Raw genomic sequence first — 22,137 nt, 5'->3', positions numbered from 1 at the left:
GATCATTTCATGTAAAATCCTTCAAATCTCACCAGCATTACCATGAACATCAACACCAACCGTACTAACTTGTTGCCAAAGATTTAAAATCTTGCTGGACTGAGAAACTGGCAAGACTGGTCAGCCTGGAGAAATCAAGTCATCCGCAGGATATATAAAAAGTTGGCAATAGAACGTGTGCAGCGAATGAATATGATTACTCAGCTGAAACTGTTCCAAATGAAAAACAGCTCTATCAGCGATATCAAGCAAATGTTCTTTCTGTCTTCAACGTTATGAATCTATGAGCCATGTAATAAAACCCATTAACATTGTTTTACTACTAAAAGGTGAGTCTTTCTACTTGAGATAATGCCAGCTGTCTAAAGTCACTTAACGTAATGTAGGCTTAAGTGTGGGGCAAGAAGCAAATGTTTGATGATTTGAGTGTCTATTTTCTGAAAGTCTGAGCTATTTTGGTATAACTGGGAGACACCAAATATCTGTGTTTTTGTACAGAGTGTATTTCGGAGCATTTTTTGCGTGTGATTCTCTCACCGGGTTCGTGTATAAGGGTAAGCGTTCCAGGACTCCTCCTCCACTCGAAGGGCAGCTTGAGGCAGAATGGCACAGAACCAAGACGGGATGTGTTTCCCGATGTGATAGACCTTGTGTGTGTATTGACCCGAGCCTCCGGGGCCGTCCTCGTAAGGCTTGTTCTCCAGGATTTCCACCCCGCTGCCCTCGCCGCAGCTCTCCTCTCGGCTCTTTTTCTGCAAGACGGCAGAAAGATGAGAAGACGGAAGGAGGAGAGAGGGGACAGACAAGAGGTTACGGATCTGCTTAGATCTTTAAAACATGTTAAAAAAGTGTGATAAAATATTATGATGTCTTGCTTTACACACTAATGTACGATGTATTATAGCATATTTATATCATTGAACAGTGTAACGATTCACTTGAGGAAATCAGGTTGGCTTTGTCATTTTCTCTTGTTTTATCTTACACTAAATTGAAGTCATATGCATATTTATTGAAGGATTTTCAAAATCCTGATATAATGCACTTCGGTAGCTTCGTTTTCCAATAAACCAAACAACAATAAACCCTCAAGAAGAACACAGTAGAGAGAGTTTACAGAGCAGCCGAACCGATGTCTGTGTAGGAGAAATAAAACAAAGCAAACACAAAACACAACAGAAGAAGAAAAAAGACAGAAGATGTTGAAAATATCCTCCCAGTACTTGGCCAGCTTTGGACAGAAAACCAAGCTTTTATCACACTATAGAGAAACCTCAGGAAATATACTGTGGAGTTTACTCTTTGAATAATATAACCTTGCAGCAACCTTTAATTTGAATTCAGCTTTGTCTGGAGTTTATAGAACATAAACATTATGTACATATCTTACACTTTCAGCCCAGATGTCCTCTGGTATCTCCTCACTCACTTCTTTTTCTTATGCTTGTTTAAAGGACAGGTTCACAATTTTTCAAGTCTGTCTTAAAACAACAGTCAGGAGCCCAAATGATGTTTTTTTTTTTCTTGCTGTAATCATCCCTCCTGTTCATACTGACCATTAGGGTTAGGGTGTAAAATGTATTTAAAAGTGTATCTGAAGCTAATATGAAGCTTCCACCTGCAGCTCAACAGGGAAACACTGTCCGAGGAAACACAAAGAGGGAATTTGATGCTAAAAAAGACTGTAAATGTAGCAGATATCCACTTGATATGACTAACTCAGACTGCTGAAGCCTCATATAAGCTTCAGTTCAGCTTTTAAATGAATTTTTGCACAGAATGACTGTGTGGATTTTGGCGCCCATCACTTAGACTGAAAGCTCATTTTGAAGGGGATCTTTTAATAGCCAGTATGACCAGGAGGAATGATTACAGCGAGGAAAAACCTCTTCCTTAGCTCTGGTCCCCTGACTCACATCCTCCCATCCTCCCATCCTCCACCCCCCCTTTTTTCCTTTAAGATCCAATTTAACCCCTGCTATCCTTACACAGCATTCACGTCTCTCATTCGAGTGCTCTCCAACCTTATTACATCCACTGGATGGAGGGGTGATGCAACAGCAGAGGCAAAGTGATGGGCTGAAAAGAAAAAAGCTGCCACATAGAAAAAAAGAAACTGCTCTTTTTTCACTTCTTTTAGTCACAGACCTCGTGTTTATACTCTCTACATCTTTTCTTCTTCACTTCTCCTTCTATATTATAGAGAAGAAGTAACAATCAATGGTTTCCCTTTCAGCCTCAGCGTGTATTATCCTCCTATAAAAGGCAGCAGATGGTTCAACCACACAGATTCTTGCAAGACTGATCTGTGTATTAAGCCTGTTGCTCCACAGAGGGAGTGTGGGATTACAGCATCAGTTTATAAACACACTTCTTCTCCTTAAGAGGCTCTCCATTTAGACTGTAACTGTGCGGGTTGCATCACTCGGCAGCAGAAGCACATGGAGTGTTTATACGCTTGGTAAAATATATTTAACCCCCGCAAGATCTCATAGGAGCCCAATCATCTACCTGAAATGATTAGTTAATGACGCGATTAACCTGTCGACACACAATTTGACAGTTTATTAATGTATTTAGCAAAAATGTCAAATAGTCTCTGTTTTCATGTTGTAAAATGGGAGTAATGTGCTTTTTAGGGTTGTAACTAAAGATTATTTTAATAATCAATTAATCCACAGATTATTTTCTTGATTAATTGATGAATGTTTGGTATTTAAAACACCAGAATACAGTGAAAAATGTCTTTCACAATATCCTAGAGGATAAGATGACATCTTCAAATGTCTTATTTTGTCCGACATGCAGCCCAAAACCCCCAAATTAATGTTAATAAAGATTCAATTAACTGTAATGTAAGATGAAGAAAAGCAGCAAAAGTAAAAAAATTACTTAAACGATAATTCAATTATAAAAATAGTTGCAGAATAATTTTATTTCGATCAACTAATCAATTAATGCTTTCCTCATATTTTAACACTGTAAATGTCGTCTTGGGCTCTGGGAAATTGTGACGGGCATTTTTGACTATTTTTTGAGATATTATAAACTAAAATATTAGTCAATTGATTGATAAATTAAATGATTGTGAAAATAATAACCAGGCCTAAGTATCAGTTTGCATCATGACATGTTTGAAACGCGTGTCTGACGCAACTCATGTGCTTGTTTACATCTTGATTAAAAGGTTAAATGCAGTGAAGGTTTGATTAGTGTTTGTCCAGATCTGTTTGATATCTGTTGCCTTACATATTGATTACAACCAGATTAATCTTTGGGGTAAAACTGAGCCCCTATTGACCCATTCGATTTATCCAACTGTTTTTGAGTTCATTGGTTGGTCAGTCCACCACTATGGTCTAAAACTGAATAATGTCAACATTTACTGGACGGATTGCCATGAATTTGCACATTTTAGCGCCTCCAGCAGGTCATAATGTACGTTTATCCAGTGAAATATATCAAAATTTACTAGATTGATTGATTGGCACAAAATTTTGGAACATGCATCCTCAGTTACCTGAAAATGTTTTCTAACGACTTTAGTGAACTCCTCACTTTTCATTTAGCGCCACCATGAGGTTGACATTTTTGATTTTTAGTGAAATGTCTCAACAGTTACTGAATGGATTGCTGCAAAATTTGGTACAGACATTCGTGTTCTCCTCAGGATGATTTGTAATATCTTGATGACTTGGTGTTTTGGTACACTTTATACTTTTATACTTTGTTTTAATTATTGAATGTTAGATGGTGAACATAGTAAACATTATACCTGCTAAACATCAACATGTTAGCATTGTCATTGTGCTTAGCTTAGCATTTAGCCTAAGTACAGTCTAACAGAGCTTCCAGCGTGTCTGTAGACTCTAGAAATATGTCATCATAACATCAACTGAAACAATAAAGGTTTTAAAATAGTATTTTAACACACGACTGGGCCTCAGGATCAAGTAAAAACACAAGACCCGCCCGTGTTTTTTCAGATTACTATGTGCTTAAGTGGCGTGTATTTCCAGATAAATGTAGCAATTAATCAAATTTCCACAAATTATTTACGACAGAGTGAATCTGGATCAGGGTCCCTGAGGATCCGGGGCCCCTGGGAAGTTGCTACAGATATATACAGTGATGATTCACAGGGAAAACATGTGTTTATTGAACGTTTCAGTCCCAAGTTGGCCCAAAATCACGTCAGTGTTAAACACTTTTGATGCAGACTAGTGCTGAAAATATAAATTACTGAATGGACTGCAGTTTTAATTAATTACTTAAATCTTAAATCTTTGTTTGCATAGGCTAACGAGGTTTACTGTTACTGCTGAATCAGCTGACCATACTGTAGATACTGTATTCTGGTTTCAAACAGATGATGGAAAACCTATTTCATTCCCTCCATTGTAATGTGCTGCAGGTCTGAGAACGGCAATATATGAATACGAATCATCGTCATCATTATTAACAGCAGGAGTGGGGTGCTCGGGGTCAAGAATGAGAGCTCAGATTGAACACGGAGCTCTCTCCTGAAGACTTTAGGGAGGTGATATTAGTAATGAAGGTCAGAGGAGGCAAACAGCTGGAAAATTGCTGTAATCTAGCAGGTAATGTAATTTGGGTGAGGAGCTAAGGGCCTTAAATTACCCTCCTTGTGTCTGCGTCCGCTCTGCTGCAGCACAGGAGAGCGAGCATGAGGGATCTGTATTAATGACACACATCTTAGAGCCCAGAGCGAAAAGCACAAGTATCTACTACATCATTACCACAGGCACTTTAAGGAGGTTTATGGATCTCTATAAAAACAATAGAGGTAAGTCTGAGAGATGTTGAGCCGCAATCCTGAGTCCAATACTCAAAAGTTAAAAGTTATTCTCTTGCACAACAGCCTAAAACTGCCAAAGACAAGCGAGAGTGATGACTGAAGGCTAAAGATAGAACTGATCAGGCTGTCAGCGGGCCGTCCTGCAGTCAGCAAAGTTAGTACATCCACTTCATCGTGATATAACCTTCAATTCCCCCCTCCGCTGCTCTCAGTGCACCGCCTCACTCAAAAAAAAAAAAAACTGTCATGTGCAAGAAAAGTGGGAGCTTTTCTAAACCAAGGATGCTGCGTCTGCTGCTGAGGCGTCCTGGTGTTTGGGTGTCATCAAAAACAGACACACACACACACACACACACACACACACACACACACACACACACACACGTCTACAGACATGCTAGCAGCTCTGAGAGGCTGTATTCAGGTGCTTGGAGCTAAATGCTAACGTCAGCATGCTAATATGCTCACAATTAGTGCTGCAACTAACAATTATTTTCATTATCAATTAATCTGTCGATCATTTTCTCCATTAATCAATTAGTCATTTGGTCTATAAAATGGCAGAAAATTGTAAAAAAAAATGTTGATCACTGTTTCCCAAAGCCCAACATGACGTGTTCTTTTGTCCACAACCCAAAGATATGCAGTAACTATTGTAGAAGAATACAGAAACAGAAAATATTTACATTTGAGAAGCTGGAAACAGAGAATTTTAACATTTTTCTCTTAAAAATATTAGGCAAATATAACGTTCACTATCTTAGTTTAGCGTGTTAGCATGCTAACATGCTATATTATGATAGGGTTGTGAAGTGTGAGGAGCTATTTCAGAAATAAGAAGCCCATTCATTTTTCCTATAGATGATGTTTTATGTGACTCATAGTTGAAGCTCTTCAAAAGCTTTTTTTTCACTTCTTTTTATAATTTACAACACAAAATTCAGGAACCGATTCAGATATCACACAAATAACAGAGTAAAATTTTTAAAAAATAAAAATAAAGGCGGAGCTCGAGGGTTTAGTTCATATGAGAGTCGGTTTTTTACATACAGATTTAGTTCTTATGGCCTCACAGTTCTGACTAAGTTTCAGGGTCTAAATATGTACTAAAAATGGTTTTGAATACACTGAAGTTTGTTTTTTTAGAATTTGCTGGTCTGAATATAATACTTCCCAAATATCAAGAGACATCGAAGTCTTTAAAATATTCCTTTGTTACTCCAAACAGTTTCCTTCAAATCAACAGCTTCTTCTTTGAAGAAAATCATCATGTCAGTCCAAAAGATTTTAGGGTAGATGCACAAAAACACAAACAGCAAAGCTCTTCTGCAGCTTGTATTAACTTAAACCTACAGGATCATTATATTATCTGGCAAAGGTCTTTGTTTCTGTGTTAAGTAACATTGAGTATACTGTTTAAAGGAAAATTTGTCTGAACCGAATTTCATGACATCCTGGAACCATAAATGTCGACATCATGATGGCGCCGGAGGAAAAATCAGTCAGCAAAACCAGTAGGATTCATCCTCTGGGGTACTTGGATGTCTGTACCAGATTTCATAGAAATCCATCAAATAGTTGTTGAGATATTTCAGTCTGGACCAAAGTGTTGGACTGAGTTGGATAAGCACTTCTCCAGTTTGGTACAAAGAAATCTGAATAAAGGAAAGTGTAGAGAAAAGCTTTAAAGAGCTTCATCCTTTGAAGAGGAGGGTTTGAATAGCTGACAGGGAAAGAAAGAGGAGAAGTGAAAGAAAACAGATGCCCAGTTTGAGAAGTGCTACCAGCTTGGGACTCTGTGGACCACGTCTGTGGAATTATAATGGGCCCGGCTTCGCCGAGGGTCTCGTTTCTGCCGGTCTGAGCTGTCCCTGAATAATTTATGTGACACCACAAGGTTAGTATAAACCAGGGCTACAGGACTCACCTCCTCGGGCCTACAGTCCTACTAAAGCAACACCGGAAACCTCATGCATCAACAGTGATCGCCGGCTGCTCAGATTTCATACAACACGCTTCGTTAGTCGCTCTGCCATTTGTCAACGTCTGTGCTTGCTTTCAGTTTGAAACTGGCAACAGACAACAGTCATGTTTCAAACTGTCAGATCACTGAGTGAATAGAACAAAAAAGCAACTCATACTGAGGCAACGAAAAGTGGAAAAAATACAACAAACAATTGTGTTACAACAGTTTATACAAGACTGAGTGAATACTTGTTTGTATTAAATGTGTAGAGGACAAAAACATTGGCAAAATTTTGGTCATTTTTGGCTTGATGGATGGCGATGCCGATCTGTTGGTCCATTTCAGTCCAGACTGAAATATCTCGACAACTTTTGGACAGATTAGCAGAAAATTTGGCACAAACATTAGTTGTCCCCAGAGGATGAGTCCTACTGACTCTGGTGATCTTCTGATTTTTCCTGTAACACCATCAAGAGGTTCACATAGTTTCCTTTCAGTGAAATGTCTCAAGAACCTCTGGATAGACCGCCATGAAATTTGTTCACACATTCATGTTCCCCTCAGGAGGAACTTTAATCACTTTTGTAATCTCTTAACTTTTCCTATAGTGTGATCATCAGGTTGAGAATTTTATTTGTCTACTATGTTTAGTTTATGACCAAATACCTGCAAAACTAATCACATTCCCATCGACTGTACTTTGTGTTTGGTGCTAATTAGCGCATATTAGCATGCTAACATGCTAAACTAAGATAGCAAACACTATTCCTGCTAAAAAAAAATCAGCATGTTTGTATTGTTAAATGTCTAAAGACACAGCCTTGCAGAGCTGCTCACATGGCTGTAGACTCTTTTCATGTATTTCGATTGGTTTGATGTTTGGACCTCGGAAATAATTAGCAAATAAGAACAGGAGACAACTAGTTTTAGGAGATGTGAAACACAATAACAGGGTCACATGTACAATCTGTGTAATATTAACTGATAAATGCTTCCTTTGTAAAGCTTAAGATCTAACATTTTTGTTGAGACTGAGGTGTTGATTTAACTTGATGGCCGTTTGTGAGGTTGTATGACGGGTAATAAATCTTGAATATTTCTACAAAGAGACAAGAATTCAGGAAGTCTGAGAGTTCAAAACGTTTCATTACATTTTTGGTCCTCAGTTTTATATTCTCTGTGCATTTAGTTCAATTGGTCGAATACTGCAGCTTGGCAGCCCTTCAAAGGGAATATGATTAAAAGAACGAAGCTGAAGAGATTAAATTTTGTTGTTATTGTCAACAGAACTGAAATGTACAGTTAATCTTTAAAGACAGATCACAAATATATAGTTTAAGCACTGTAGTTTTTAGCAAACGTTTCTCAAACAGGAGGAAATACTGCATTTGTTGGGGACTATTTTCAGCAGTGGATTGACACACATTTGGTGCTCTAATGAGTATTTCTGGCAGCAGGACGGTGTGTGTGTGGGGGATTGATTCAAGATAAACTACAGTTTGTGTGTTCATGGTGACGAAGGAACATGTCGTCCAGTGTAATCATGTGGCTCACTGATGTGTTTTTAATAGTTTTTGGACAACAATGGAGGTCTACGGCACAGAGGAATAAGATATATCAGGCTTTGGATACACACACAATACTTGTTAGTACATCAATTAATTGTTTTGATCTTTTTGTGGGATCTGTTGATATTATTATCTGTTATCAATATGTCTCCGACTCAATTATTCCTTTTAAAATCATTGCGGCTAATTCTGGTGTCAAATTTATCATCTTTGTGGTCGGTATCTTAGGAGAAAATCAAGTTCTTACCATTTTCAGTTTCCTTTGTTAATAATTACAGTCTTTCAACTGGTGGAAAAAGCTCTTTTATTTCCCTCAACGGAGAAATAAACGAGTTCAAACAACTAAACACATTCTAACAAATGACGTTCATGTTATTATGTCCAATCCCCGTGCATGAGTGATGCATATATCCTAAACTGCATCCGGCGTTAAGAGCTAGACATAATGTTGTCATGGTGATGCCGACTGCACCATCACGTCTGTCCTCCCTCCCTTCCCTCCACGTCTCTCTCACTCTCTTTCCGCCCCTCCCTTTCAACATCTCTCTCTCTCTCTCTCTCTCTCTCTCGCCCATACCACAAACAAATGATGGCAGCGACTGCCATGCTGCGGTTGATGTCACCGGTTACCGTGGCAACCGGCACTCAACTGTGACGCTGAACAGGAGGAGGGGTCCGGCGGTGGATGTGTGGCGTATATAAAATACTGTACATGATCAAAGCTGAGACTGAACCTGAGGTTTTCGTGGAAGAATTCAGTTTAACCTTCCTGTTTCGTTTGCGCACATGTGCACGTCGTTTACACCCGTCTGACGTGGCTGCTTTAGTTAAGTTCATTTCTTTCCTTTTCAGACTGATTTCTCCTGCATCTAACGCAGACTGCAGATACAGAAACAACCACCAAAGGCCAATTTAGACTATCAGCATATGAAAAAAGCCTCAAGAAAAACTAATAAATTACACTCGCACGCCCTCTATGCTTTCCTTAATTTCACCATAAGCTGCATTTTAGTTTCAGGTTCTTTGCAAATTCCCTAAATATTCTTTTTTTTATTTCATTTATTTTAAAACCAGTCACATAAACAGCTTATATTTCAAACAATCATTTAACAGTTTGAGACAAAAGACAGAGAGAAAAGTCTGGTTGTCGTCTTTCTCACCTTCGAGTTTTTCTTGAAGGAATATTTTGACATTCAGCTTATTCGCTATCTTGCCCAGAGTTAAATGAAATATTGATACATCTCTCGAATCAGATGGTTAACTCGTCTTATTAAGTCTACTGTGTATCTGAAAGCTGTAAGAACACCACACACTGCAGGTGTAGGCATTTGCATATAGTTAAAATCCATTATTAAAATGTTTCACAAGCTGTTGGTTTAATTTCTTAAGTAGCCTAAGTTATTGTAAATGGACAGAAACCACCAGGAGAGCTTAGCTTAGCATTAAGACTGGAATCAGGGTGAAACAGCCAGTCTGGCTCTGTCCAAAGGTGATAAAATCCCTCCACTAGCACCTCTAAAGCTCACTGACACATACTAAAAACTGAAGTGTAAAAAGTGTAAAAAGTTGTGGTTTTTACGAGGGATTATGTCCTGGAATATTTCTTGGCCGATCAAGATATAATATGTTAATTAGTGAGCTTTAGCAGTGACTGCTTTGGACTGAGTCAGGCTAGCAGTTTCCCTCTGCTTCCAGTCTTTATGCTAAGATAAGCTAACAGTCTCCCAGCTGTAGCTTCATATTTAAACCTGCATTGACTGATTTTATTGGCAGCGGAAATACTGTATTATCACTTTTAAAGTTGAAATGGCTCCTTTTAGTTTTGTTTTTAACTCTCTACCAACTCCTGAGGGAAATATCTGGCTCTTTAGCTGCTAAATGCTCCACTATGTTCACCAGCTAGTCTACAGCTAACTGTGTCTGTTTGCTGTTTGGTGCTGAGCAGGTCGTGTACAGTGGCTTTTTAAAGCTTTTTCTCTGAAAACAGCTGCCTGCCGTGGCTGAAAACGACGCTATGAGAGCGCTGAGAGAAACTAAAACAGTAAAGTTGTAGCCGGACAGATAAACGATGAGCTGAAACTCGTTGATGAGAGCTGCAGAGTCGGTGTGATAATTCTTTGTAGATTAATCACTACAAGCTACCACTTTCACATATGAGTAGCCATGCGAGTCATTGTTAATATAAAAGTATTGATTACAGCCACTTTAACTGACAAATGTGATTTTTCTCATCTAACTCTATAAAAAAAGCGAATGAGTGTATTTCACAAAACTCTTCCTTTAAGGAAAAAAGTATTCTGAGGGTTTTTCTCTGCTCGGATTAAAAAAACAGCTCAACTTTAAATATTTGTGTGTCAAAGACGAGACGGAATATAGTAAAAAACTGAATCAAATGTTTCACAACTTGATTATCTGAAAAAATAATCAAATACAGCTTCCCTACTGACCTCTGACCTGACCAAACTGTGTCCACTAGAGTCATTTAACATAATATGTTGAGATTTGGACTGTTAAGGCCTGAATCAGCTCCAGAAACAGATACACTAAGAATGAACCTCATCCAACTAATCACATATTCATTCATTCATTCAGTTTCTTTACCGCTTATCCTCTAGAGGGTCGCAAGGGAGCTAGAGCCAATCTCAGCTAACATTGTGCAAGAGGTGAGGTACACCTGGACAGGTTGCCAGTCAATCGCAAGGTTGACATATAGTATAAAGACAGACAACCATTCACATCTACAGGCAATTTAGAGTCAGCAATTAACCTAAGCTGCTTGTTTTTGGTCAGAGAAGGTTAACAATATTCAGCACTTACAAACTTAAAAACATGGCAATTGTTCCCTAATTCATGGCTTATAAACACTAAAACATTCTACATTCATTTGCTAAAGAAAACCACCTCTTACTCATAGGGAGAGCTTTTTTTTTTAAAGGGATGTTGTGTGTGTGTGTGTGTGTTTGCACAAAATTATTAAATGAAACACTATCCACAGGCATATGGAGCACCATCTGGTCTGCAGAAAAACACTGCTCCTGTGACCCTTTAACCATGTTCCTCATTGCTCCTGTTCTGGTACGGTGCGCTATGACACGATGACACTTTAAACTCCTGACCCCTCGCCGGCCTTAAACTCCTGACCTCTACAACTGCAGCTTCCTCGTGCTTCATTAACACAACCAGACTAACACTGACTGCTCTCATCAAATCTTTTAATTTGAGATTGTATTAAAAGCCTTTTAAATATTTTAATCTCCTGCGTGAAGAGAATCACTCACCTGGATCATGTAGAGCTGAGCGATGCGGTACTCCTCCACGCTCATCGGCATGGGGATGCGATACTCCTTGATCAACATGGTTGTGCTTGAATTTGGCTGACGCTGTGTGTGTGTGTGTGTGTGTCCAGTGTGTGTAGACGCTCCTCTCGGTGGGCTTTTTGCTACCCAAGCAGCATGTTCAAACAGCTAGGATGGGAGTCATCGTTATTCACACCTGAGAAGAGGAGAGAAAACAGACTTTTAGTGGGAAAAAGTATATAAGAAAATGTAGATTTTAGCTTCCAGCGTTACTTACAAAACAACAGGAGGACTTAGCATGTTTGTGTCCAGGATTAAACCCCCCACCATACACAAGCCAACACATCCTGTGTGTGTCCTCGAGCACCTCCTACAGATCTATTACAAGGTAATCCACTGACCTAGCAACATCCCTGAAATCCCCCAGCAACCTAAATCCCGACTCTGTCAACACATTGAAGATTTAGCCAAGTTGTGGTCAATGTAGCCTTTAAATCCAGCAAAGCTCTTGTCTTCCGCGTGTTTCTTTGATCTCCCTCTGCGTCCATAAAGAAAACAGCATTAAGTGTAAAGACTCGCCCCTCTCCTTAAAAAACCAACACTGCCATCCTCCTTTCAAGTGTGATGAACGTCCACCTGCCGCCGGCTAAACGAGAGCGACCAGTCACATACTAACGAGGTGACAGGGACGAGTTGTGGAGAGAGTCACATGACAATGGCTACTTAATCTTAGACAGATTAAGAAGGGCTGTTTTTTTCTGAGATCGTCTTAACTCGAGAGAGAAAAGAGGAGGAGCTGAGATGTCAAATGAAAAGTGGTGTGTGTGTGTGTGTGTGTGTGTGTATTCTCATATGTATATCCATGTGAGGACCATAATGAGATTTAGACCTTGGCAGGACATTTTTGGAAAGTGAGGATATTTTGGCCGGTGCTCACTTTGGGACGCACCTTCGAAGAGCTGTTTTTAAGTTTAAGACTTAGTTTGTAGGTTTTAAGGTGTGTGTGTGTGTGTGTATATGTGTGTGTGTATATATTCTCATACGTCTATCAAGGTGAGGACCATAATGAGATTTAGACCTTGGAAGGACATTTTTGGAAAGTGAGGCTGGTCCTCACTTTGAGACAGACCTTCGAAGAGCTGTTTTTAAGTTTAAGACTTGGTTTGTAGGTTTTAAAGTGTGTGTGTGTGAGAGAGAGAGTGTGTGTGTACCAGGTCTTCCTCATGTTGTGGGGACATAAATCTGTTTACACAGTCATGTTGTGGGGACAAAAAGCAAGTCTTCTTAATGTAAATTGTTAATTTTAGGGTGAAGATTTGGTTTATAGTTAAGGAAAGTTTAGGGTTATGTTAAGGTTAGGGTTAGGCAATGCAATGTCCTCTGAAGTGATGGAAACATGACTCTGTGTGTGTGTGTGTGTGTGTGTGTGTGTGTGTGTGTGTGTGTGTGTGTAGAGTTACAGTTTGTGTACAACAGTCTGACCATCTGTGCATGATTAGGCTATGTATGTTTGGTCAAGCTGCTGTAGCAGATGAAGCGTAGAGGTCAGGATGTACAGTATGACTGATGACAACATGAAGCTTCATTAGCTTTTTAACATTTTAGCGTTTATTATGTGTGTACATTTCAATTTCAACTGTACGATATCATTTTCAAGCAAAGTGTATTTATAAAGATGGTGACCAGCAGTGGAATAGGGACTCAGATCCTTTACTTAAGTAAAAGTACCAATACTACACTGTAAAAATACTCGATTAATACCCCATTACAAGTAAATGCCCTGCAATGAAAATCCTACTGAAGTAAGAGTACATTAGTATTATCAGCAAAGTGTATTTAAAGTATTAAATGTAAATGTACCAGCTAAAATGTAGTAGAAGTATAAAGCAGCAGAAGATGGAAATACTCAATGAAAGTGAAAGTACTCCAGTAAATGTACTTTAAAAAGTCACTTTCAACCACTGATGGTGAGTGAGTATAATATCTACCAATTTATAACTTTTACAATTTTTACAACCGTGTTTGACTCCCATAATTATAAATACGACTATATGATAGCTTTAATTTTATCAGTTACAATTATTTTGCAATTTATTTTCATTGTAATTGCGTGATTGTAACAAAGAGAGGACATCTGAGTATCAAAGAATTTAATGTGCAGGGGAAAAAAGCCCAAGAAGAGTCTATTCTACCTTTATAATTTAAAATAACATTCACAATATAAAAGATGTAGATTATGTAAGACATAAAAAGAAAAAAACTTAATTATAGAGATGTGGTTATTTAACCTGTTTTCTAAGATCTAATATGTTTCAACCAAATGAGGAAAGTAATGGAATAGCAGGGTTTCCCACAGAAAATAAGATCCTGATTAAACTCATCTAGAGATCGATTTAATTAGTCCCAAAATATCCACTCATTAACTAAACTATATGGCATCTGGTGTGTGAAACAGCTCTTTTTTTTTCTTGAAGGTTCATGTTTTACTTTATCAAAGTATATTTAGACGTCAGAGGTATTCTTTTCTTTAGATCCACCTCTGGTTTAAAACATTAGTGCATAATTATTCTATAAATTAGCGGCACTATATCTCACTGATGATTGATAGATGACGGTGTGGTTAAAGAGTCAATCTGTGAATCTGTTTTGAAAATTTTCAGATTCTCTTGTGAACTAGTTGTACAAACCACACAGTCATTAATCTTTCTAGAGGAAAGAAGACAAAAACAATTTTTTAATAAATGGCTGACTAGCAACATTTCGAAAAAGCAAAACCAAAGAAAAGAAAGACGCTGACAACGCTAATATCTGTACATTTTTAATAACTTTTGGATATGGTTGGGAGCCATTCTTCCATTGTTGAAGTGGATGCAAATGAGCTTTCTGTGAGTAAACAGCACAAATTAAGTTTTTTACAGTAAATACTGGCAGTTAATACTACTTCTGCTTAAAGAGACTCTAACCTAAAGCATAATATCTTTAAATCATATAACTGCCAAATCTACATGAATTAATCTCCATATTCTTCAGTCTACAAGAGCTAATTCCCATGACGCACATTATAAACAACAGCTACAGGTATTAAAACTGCAGTGCTTTGTGTCATCTATGAATGAACATTCAAATCCAAGCGGCTCTCCGGAGGCTGTGATGTACGACCTTATTTACTGTGCTGAGGGGGGTTTTGTGCTCTGATGATATTACAGCAGGGAAATCGAGTGGCATTTCTCACTGAATCCTGTGAAGAATGAGTCCTTGACCTACAGAGAAGTGCTATATATAGTGACACGGTAATCCCTATAAAGCAAAAATGTGAGACAGAGACAGATGAAAACTGACAGACAGACAGACTGAGCCTTTTGTTGTTGGGTTTTTTTTATTTGCCTCATCAGCTAAGTGAGCTGTGAGTCAGCACATCAGATATAGAAGCTTGTATTCACTGAAAAAATATAAACTGAAGCATAAACTGAAGGTATTCTGGTGGTTCAGAGGTTTAAACTGAGGATGCTAAGTTCTGGCAAAGCAGCAACGACGATGGATGCCGGTGCAGAAGCGCCTGATGGTGCAATGACACAGAAGGCTGCAAGATACTGGATACAACAAAACTGACATTCATGCAAAAAAGGGTCTACTTCCCCCCAAAAAATACTAACTTGAAGTTTTCCACAAGTCTCAATTACTAAATTCTAGTCAAGTCTTCTAACATTAATCTAATCATTAAAGGGACACAAAATAAAAAAAAAATATACATCTCTTACACAAAGTGATGCTTATTTTTTACAACTTTTCTTAAATTTTTGCTTTTTTTCTTGTGAAATGCTCGTCAGGCCTTTTAAAATCCTTCAGATGAAACAATCTGAGAAAGAAAACTTGTCATCATGGCATTTCATACATTTTACTTATGTTATATAGCCCATGTAATGATGACAACACATTTTTTTAATGATATATGTAAATAATGTGGGTGTGGGTGTGTGATATATCATACAATAAATTATACAATAAATTAAAAAAATAAATAAATAATGACAATTTTACAGTACTGACTTTAATTATACAATGTTGTAGTAATTCTGAATTAATAGAAAAAACGTCTTTGATCCCATTTGAGAATCTACTTGAAGTATTCCATAAATCCATAGTTTATTTATTCTTCTATCAAAATTTGAGTTTGAATTCTAGTTGAACTGCTTATAACTCACATCCCCATGATGTGTCTTTGATGAACAGTCACAAGTAGATGGAGCTTCGTTTTAAGAGGTCAGTTTGGGAACCAGTGCTGAACCAGTTGAGTTTTCCAGTGGCCATTTTGTAAAAATTATTGCTTTATTGTTAATAAGATATTTCTAGAAAGGCATGTTTAATTGACAAGTTTCTTTATTTATAGTCTAAGGTAACAACATGTTGCTTGTTTCATCCAACCAACAAACTCACATTATTATTATTCAATTTATGATGATAAACAACAGAGAAAAGCAGCAAATAGTCACATTTTAGAAGCTGGAACCAGCAAATTAATATAGTTTTGCTGATAAAAGACAACTAACCGACTAAAAAAGCTGTTTTTTTGTTTGTTTGTATAGAGCAGTTTACATTTTATCCAACATCAGCTCTGTTTAGTCAAACCTTGTTATACACAGTTCATAAATAACTAAAGACAGAGAGACAGAGCCAATCCAACAAGAACAGTGAGTACAGAACAATGGTTAGTATATTAATTGAGGATAATAACATAAATCTTTCAACTGTGTGTCTGTAACATAAGTGTGTGTGTGTTTTCCAGTAAATATTAATTTTGCACGTCCACGAGTAACGTGAGCCACAAGTTTTTCACTAAGAAGTTGAGCACTTAGCTTCTGAAACCAGAGCATTAAAAACACTGTGCTCTCATTTGGCAGATAACCGCACAGACAATAACATCTCTCAGAGTACACTACCAACATGTGATGTAATGCTTTTCATCTCAGCATCCTTCAATATCACTCTCTTTCTCTCTCTCTCTCTCTCTCTCTCTCTCTCAGGGCCCGAATATGGCTCCATTCCCTCTAATTACTTTGGGAATGTCCACTGCTGAGTTCAAACCTAAACAAAGATCCCTTGGGCTTATGGCCAATTTCCCACAGAGCTACCAAAACCACAGCACGTAGGAAATGAGCTTTCTGCCTTCCCTGTGCACCTCTATTCCACTCTAATCCATTTAACTGATGAGGCTTGCACTGTGCATTATGGCATTAGGAATAAAACATGGAGTCAATCATAAAAAAGGAGACCTGGCCTCTATGGGAGTAAACAGTGCTGGATGGTGTGAAAAACATTTTCACAACCAACGATAAAGGAAGAGGACTGTCTCCTCTGCAGCCGCTGGGAGATTTCAAACTACCAGTAGCTTTCCTGGTCAGCTTCCTAATTGAGCTCACTGCCTAAATCACAGACTGTGTCCACTCCACCTCCGCAGAGAAAGTGAACGCTAAGTGGGTGCCAGCTGCCCTCTATCAAAGTCCTGTATGATGGCAGACTGAGGAACTCTTAAGCTAAATTGCACCAAATTTGCCACCGAGGCAACACACTCAGAGGAAAGAAGCTCCGGTCCATTAAACACAACACTGCTCACCGGCAGCTTTTTTTTTTTCTCCTGAGGCTGACTCTCTGCTCAACCGACCCCCTGAAACACTGCCTGAACACTCAAACCCTGTCACACCACAGAGACCAACTGTGAAGGTTTCAGCCTGAATGTTAAAAAGCGTTTTCTGCTATTTTTCAGGATTTTCCGCAGCTATCATTTCTCTAAGAATTACAAATAAGATAAAATAATCGTTGTAACCTTTGTTGCATGTCATACCCCTTACCAACCACCTTTCACAATTTAAGAATCCTCATCCATTTCTGTGCAAACCTGTCCACCTCCTTATTAAAATCCACGACTCCGAACAGATGCAAACAGCTAATTCTGCAGAGGTTTCCTCATGGGGGGATATTAAACATGTTCTACCTGTTATTTTGTCAAACTGTGCAGCTTTAGACCTCTCACTGATCTCCTCATAAGCTCTCAGACATTCTGGTTTGTTTTTTCCATCTCATCATTCTCACGCTGACGTCACCCGGGAACCCATCTACATGTGAGGTTTTGTAAGTCCCTGTTTAACATGTGACGGTCATGTTTAATTCATGGAAATCAAAGCTACTTTAGATTCCTCGGGAACATATTGACAGAATGCATATCCAATGAATTATCATAATCACGAGGACGCACAAGGAAAAAGTTTATGCAAACCGTATGCGTCTGTCATGTTTTAATCTAACACGCATTAGCCAATTTAAGAGCAAGAATGCATCGGCGCGATGCACCAGGATGCATCTGATTCGATTCTTCAGCTGTAAGAGGTGCTACATGAGTCGTGCTGCGCTAACAAGATCCCCTGTCAGGATCCGTCTCTGCTTTTCACAATCAAACAACACACACACACACACACATACGGATTTAAAACACAACGCAACCATTTCTCACATTTGAAGAAACATGCTGGCGTGAAGAAAGAACAAAATTAGATGACGCACGCGAGCAGGCCGAGAATGACACACACACACACACACACACACACACACACACACAGAGAGTGAGTGTCATTTCTCCAGGTTTCATGAAATCCCCCCAAGAGTCAAGTACTGTACTGTGTGCTCTTGTTGCGTACTTCAATTCTCATTCAAATTAGCTGGCAGAGCAACATGCTACAGTGATCAGCAGCAGCTGTGATGCTCAACACCTGCAAAATATATTTACAGGAAAAACATCTGCAGAAGATAATCCCATTAAAATCTGATTTAATCTTTTCTATGCAAAGTATAACCTCCTATACTGATTGATTTTCACAGTTTACTCCCACCAGCGTGCACTACTCACTGTGCGTGCAGCACAACACAACCACCCAACGTGACCGTTAAACATGTGTTGCACACAAGCCAGATAGTCATGCAGCAGCTGCAACAACAGTAAATAAAATCAGCCTCAGCGACAGAAGCCCACCTGCAGATCCTCAACCTGACGTGTCTTCCATCTACACCAGTCTGAGCTTGTGTGAGCCCCAGTCTAACAAACGAGCATCCATGTTGCCATCATCTAATTTACCTGTGTTTTCACTACAGTGCAGTGGAGAGGGAGGAGACCGGACTGGAGGCGTACCAAGTGAAAAGAAAGCAGATGTTTACCTTGCAGAGGGAAACACCTAAACACCCAACTGATGATCCTCTGAACGTGGGCTTAAGGGGTTATTGCAGATCCTGGTCCCGTACGCTAAGAGACCCTCCGCCCAGGCATCCTTCAGCCCCATCCCTGCCTTCCTCCGCGCTCCTTTCCTCTGCCGTCAGCCAATCTGCACCGGCTCGCCCCCCGATCGGGAAGGAGCCTCGCCTTTTAAATCCTCACTGTGAAATAAGAGAAGGTGTCGATTCTCTCTTTCCCCCTCCCCACCTCTCTCTCTCTCTCTCTCTCTTCCTCTCCTCACCGTCCACCTCTGTTCTGTTTTCACCCCCCCCCCCTCCACCCCCTTCGCTGCCTCCACCTCCTCGGGACTGAGGAAGCTCTGTTACCATGGACGCATGAGGCTGAAGCCTGATTTGTGGAGTTTGTTGTGATGCAGCAAGTCGGAGGTGCAGCCCACCAGACTGATCGTCTTTTTCTGTCTTTCTGTCTGTTCCTGCAACACGTCTCATTTTTCATCCAACATTCAGAGAGAGAAGTGAGCAACAAGAGTCATAAAAACCTTTTTTTTTATCATCAACGTGTGCAACAAATGGGCAGAAAACTGAGCTTCAGATTCTGCACATTCAACCGAGGCTGTAACTAACAGTTATTCTCAGTATTGATTATTTGTCTATAAAATGCCAGAAAACAACGTCAAAGGTGACGTTTTCAAATGTCTTGTTTTATCAGACCGACAGTCTAAAACCTAAATCCATCTTTACAACGATACAGAACAGAGAAAAACAGCAAATCCTCACATTTAAGAAGCTGCAACCAGAGAAGTTTTAACTAAAACGATTAATCGATTACATAAATAGCTGGCAATTAATTTTCTGTCGGTCAAATGAACGATTAATGGACTGATCGTTGCAGTTGTATCTCATTTTTCACCAAATATCTAAAAGAATATTCATAAACTTTAAACTCATCAAGCCTAAGTGACGCTTCAAATGTCTTGTTTTTTCCGACAAACAGTTTAAAACCTAAATATATTCATTTTACAACGATACAGAACAGAGAAAAACAGCAAATCCTCACATTTAAGAAGCTGCAACCAGAGAAGTTTTGATATGTTTCGCTTTAAATATGACTAAAACGATTAATTGATTACATAAATAGATGGCAATTAATTGGTCAAATGAACGATTAACGGACTAATCGATCTAGAAGAAGCTATGATCAAGAACATTCATAAATTTTAAAATCCTCGTGCAACAAATGGGCATAAAACTGAGACTCTGTGAACAGTTATTCTCAGTATCGATTCTCAATTCATCGATTAGTCTATAAAATGCCAGAAAACAAGTCTGAGGTGATGCTTCAAATGTCTTGTTTTGTCTGATAAACAGTTTAAAACCTAAATATATTCATTTTACAATGATATAAAACTAAGTAAAAACAGCAAATCCTCACATTTGAGAATCTGCACTCAGAGAATTTTCTCTCTCTCAAACATCTAAAGGAAGAAATGGTCAAAAATCGTCATAAATATCTTTTTTAAACTCATTAAAATGTGCAACAAAGCAGCATAATATTGAGCCTCCAGCTAACCACGGCTGTAAATAATGATTCCTGTCAGTATCAATTAATCTGCAGATTATTTTCTCAATTAACTGATTAATCAGTTGGTCTATTAAACACCAGAAAACAGTCAAATATCTAGTTGTGTCTGACCAACAGTGCAAAACCTAAAAACAGCAAATCATCACATTTAAGAGGCTCGACTCTTAAAAAGATTTTAAAAATGACTAATCGATTCTCTACATAGTTGCCGATTCATTTTCTATTGATTGAATAATCGATTAATCACTAATATTTGCAGTTGTAGTCTCATTTTTTACTTTTAGAAGAAGCTGTGATCAACAACACTTAAAAAAACAGCTTATTTAACTCATTTAAGTTTGCAATAAATGATCTCAAATCCTTCAACGGGGTGAAACATAAAAACCACGAAGCCTTCAGCAGAGTTTTATTGACACACGTCACGAATCTTTAACTCTTCTTCTACTGCGATCATCTTAAAATGAGACACTAGAGATAACACAGCTTGAAAGTGACACATAATGAAGCCGTGCAAAAAAAACCAAACATGTGCATGAATCACTTTTATCTGCTCTCCCGCAGGCAGATCACCTGCTCTGATGATTATGTATCTATTGGCAGGATGTCGTGACCATCCAGCCTCTCCTGCCGTGTGCGATCTCACCTGCTTTGTCCGCAGAATTTGAATGAGCCGGCTGAGTGGCGTGAACACAGGTCTTTCCTTTTCACTAACAAACCAGTGAATGAGCAAAATTGTGCCCTTTACAAATTGCTGTTATTGCAGACCGCTGCCGTGACGCCACTCTAATACCTCAGCGGCTCCCGTCTACATTTACATATGGATGCTGCAGCAGACTTAAATTATTTAAATTAAATCCCAACATGTTGAATAAATAGAGTGAATCCAAATGCAAATTTTAAGCCCACATGCAAAGTAGAATAAATCTACGTTCAGTTCACATCAGGTCTTTGTGTCTCTCGTTTATTATCGTTACAGTCAAGTCACTGAGGTAACGTTAGAATCCAATTTTCAGACAAAATAATCTTTAACAAACCTGGAAGGTTGTTTAACAGCCTTTTATTATTCTAGATAATAGCTGTGACACCACTTGAGTAACTTAATGGCTGCAATATACATTCACATTCACATGAATCCTGCTGGTTTTATTAATACTTAAACTTAAATGTTCTATCAGTTTTAAAGCCCAAATGCAAACTAAAAGAAGTTAAAGTTTTATGTTAATGTGACCTGATATCATCATCAGCCCTGTTCAACAGATTTTTACTGCTGTTCTGAAGGTTTTTCCAGAATCCTCAAAGACTTTTTTATCCATCTGGATAAAAAATATTTCCTGTTATATAACAATATTTACTGTTTCCAAAGTTGTTTCTCTTTTTACTAAATGACCAAAAATGACACACAGTACTGTATCTCCTTGTTCGATTAGTAAAATGTAAACCAAAGTCAGTTATATTGATATATATTGATGATTAGAGCTGCAACTAATGATTATTTTCACTATTGATTCATCTGCTGATTATTTTCTCAGTTAAACAATTTATTGTTTTGTCTGTAAAATGTCAGAAAATTGTGAAAATGTCGTTATAATTTCCCAAAGTTACTTTGGACAAGTTTAACTAACTGAGAGAAACATTGTACAGTATTTGTGAGACATGAGAGGACTGTAGGACTCGTTAATGTAGCTGCA

The 22,137-nt window shown here is 38.5% G+C and overlaps 1 protein-coding gene across 2 annotated transcripts in view; it reads right to left on the bottom strand.

Annotated features, from left to right (window-relative positions):
* The window catches only part of LOC137170659 (membrane-associated phosphatidylinositol transfer protein 2-like), a 68,059-nt gene that overhangs the window by 32,350 nt on the left and 13,572 nt on the right, over nucleotides 1-22,137 (bottom strand). For both annotated transcript variants that reach the window (XM_067574174.1, XM_067574173.1), the window contains 2 exons: nucleotides 11,632-11,845; nucleotides 538-752 (listed from right to left, as the gene is read on the bottom strand). In XM_067574174.1, coding sequence (XP_067430275.1) covers nucleotides 538-752; nucleotides 11,632-11,709 — 293 coding nt within the window. In that variant the 5' untranslated portion in view covers nucleotides 11,710-11,845. The remainder of the gene's footprint in view (nucleotides 1-537; nucleotides 753-11,631; nucleotides 11,846-22,137) is intronic.

Source organism: Thunnus thynnus, chromosome 19 (assembly GCF_963924715.1).
Source record: "Thunnus thynnus chromosome 19, fThuThy2.1, whole genome shotgun sequence".
Classification (NCBI taxonomy): Eukaryota; Metazoa; Chordata; class Actinopteri; order Scombriformes; family Scombridae; genus Thunnus; species Thunnus thynnus.
This window is presented reverse-complemented; position numbering and strand designations above follow the sequence as displayed.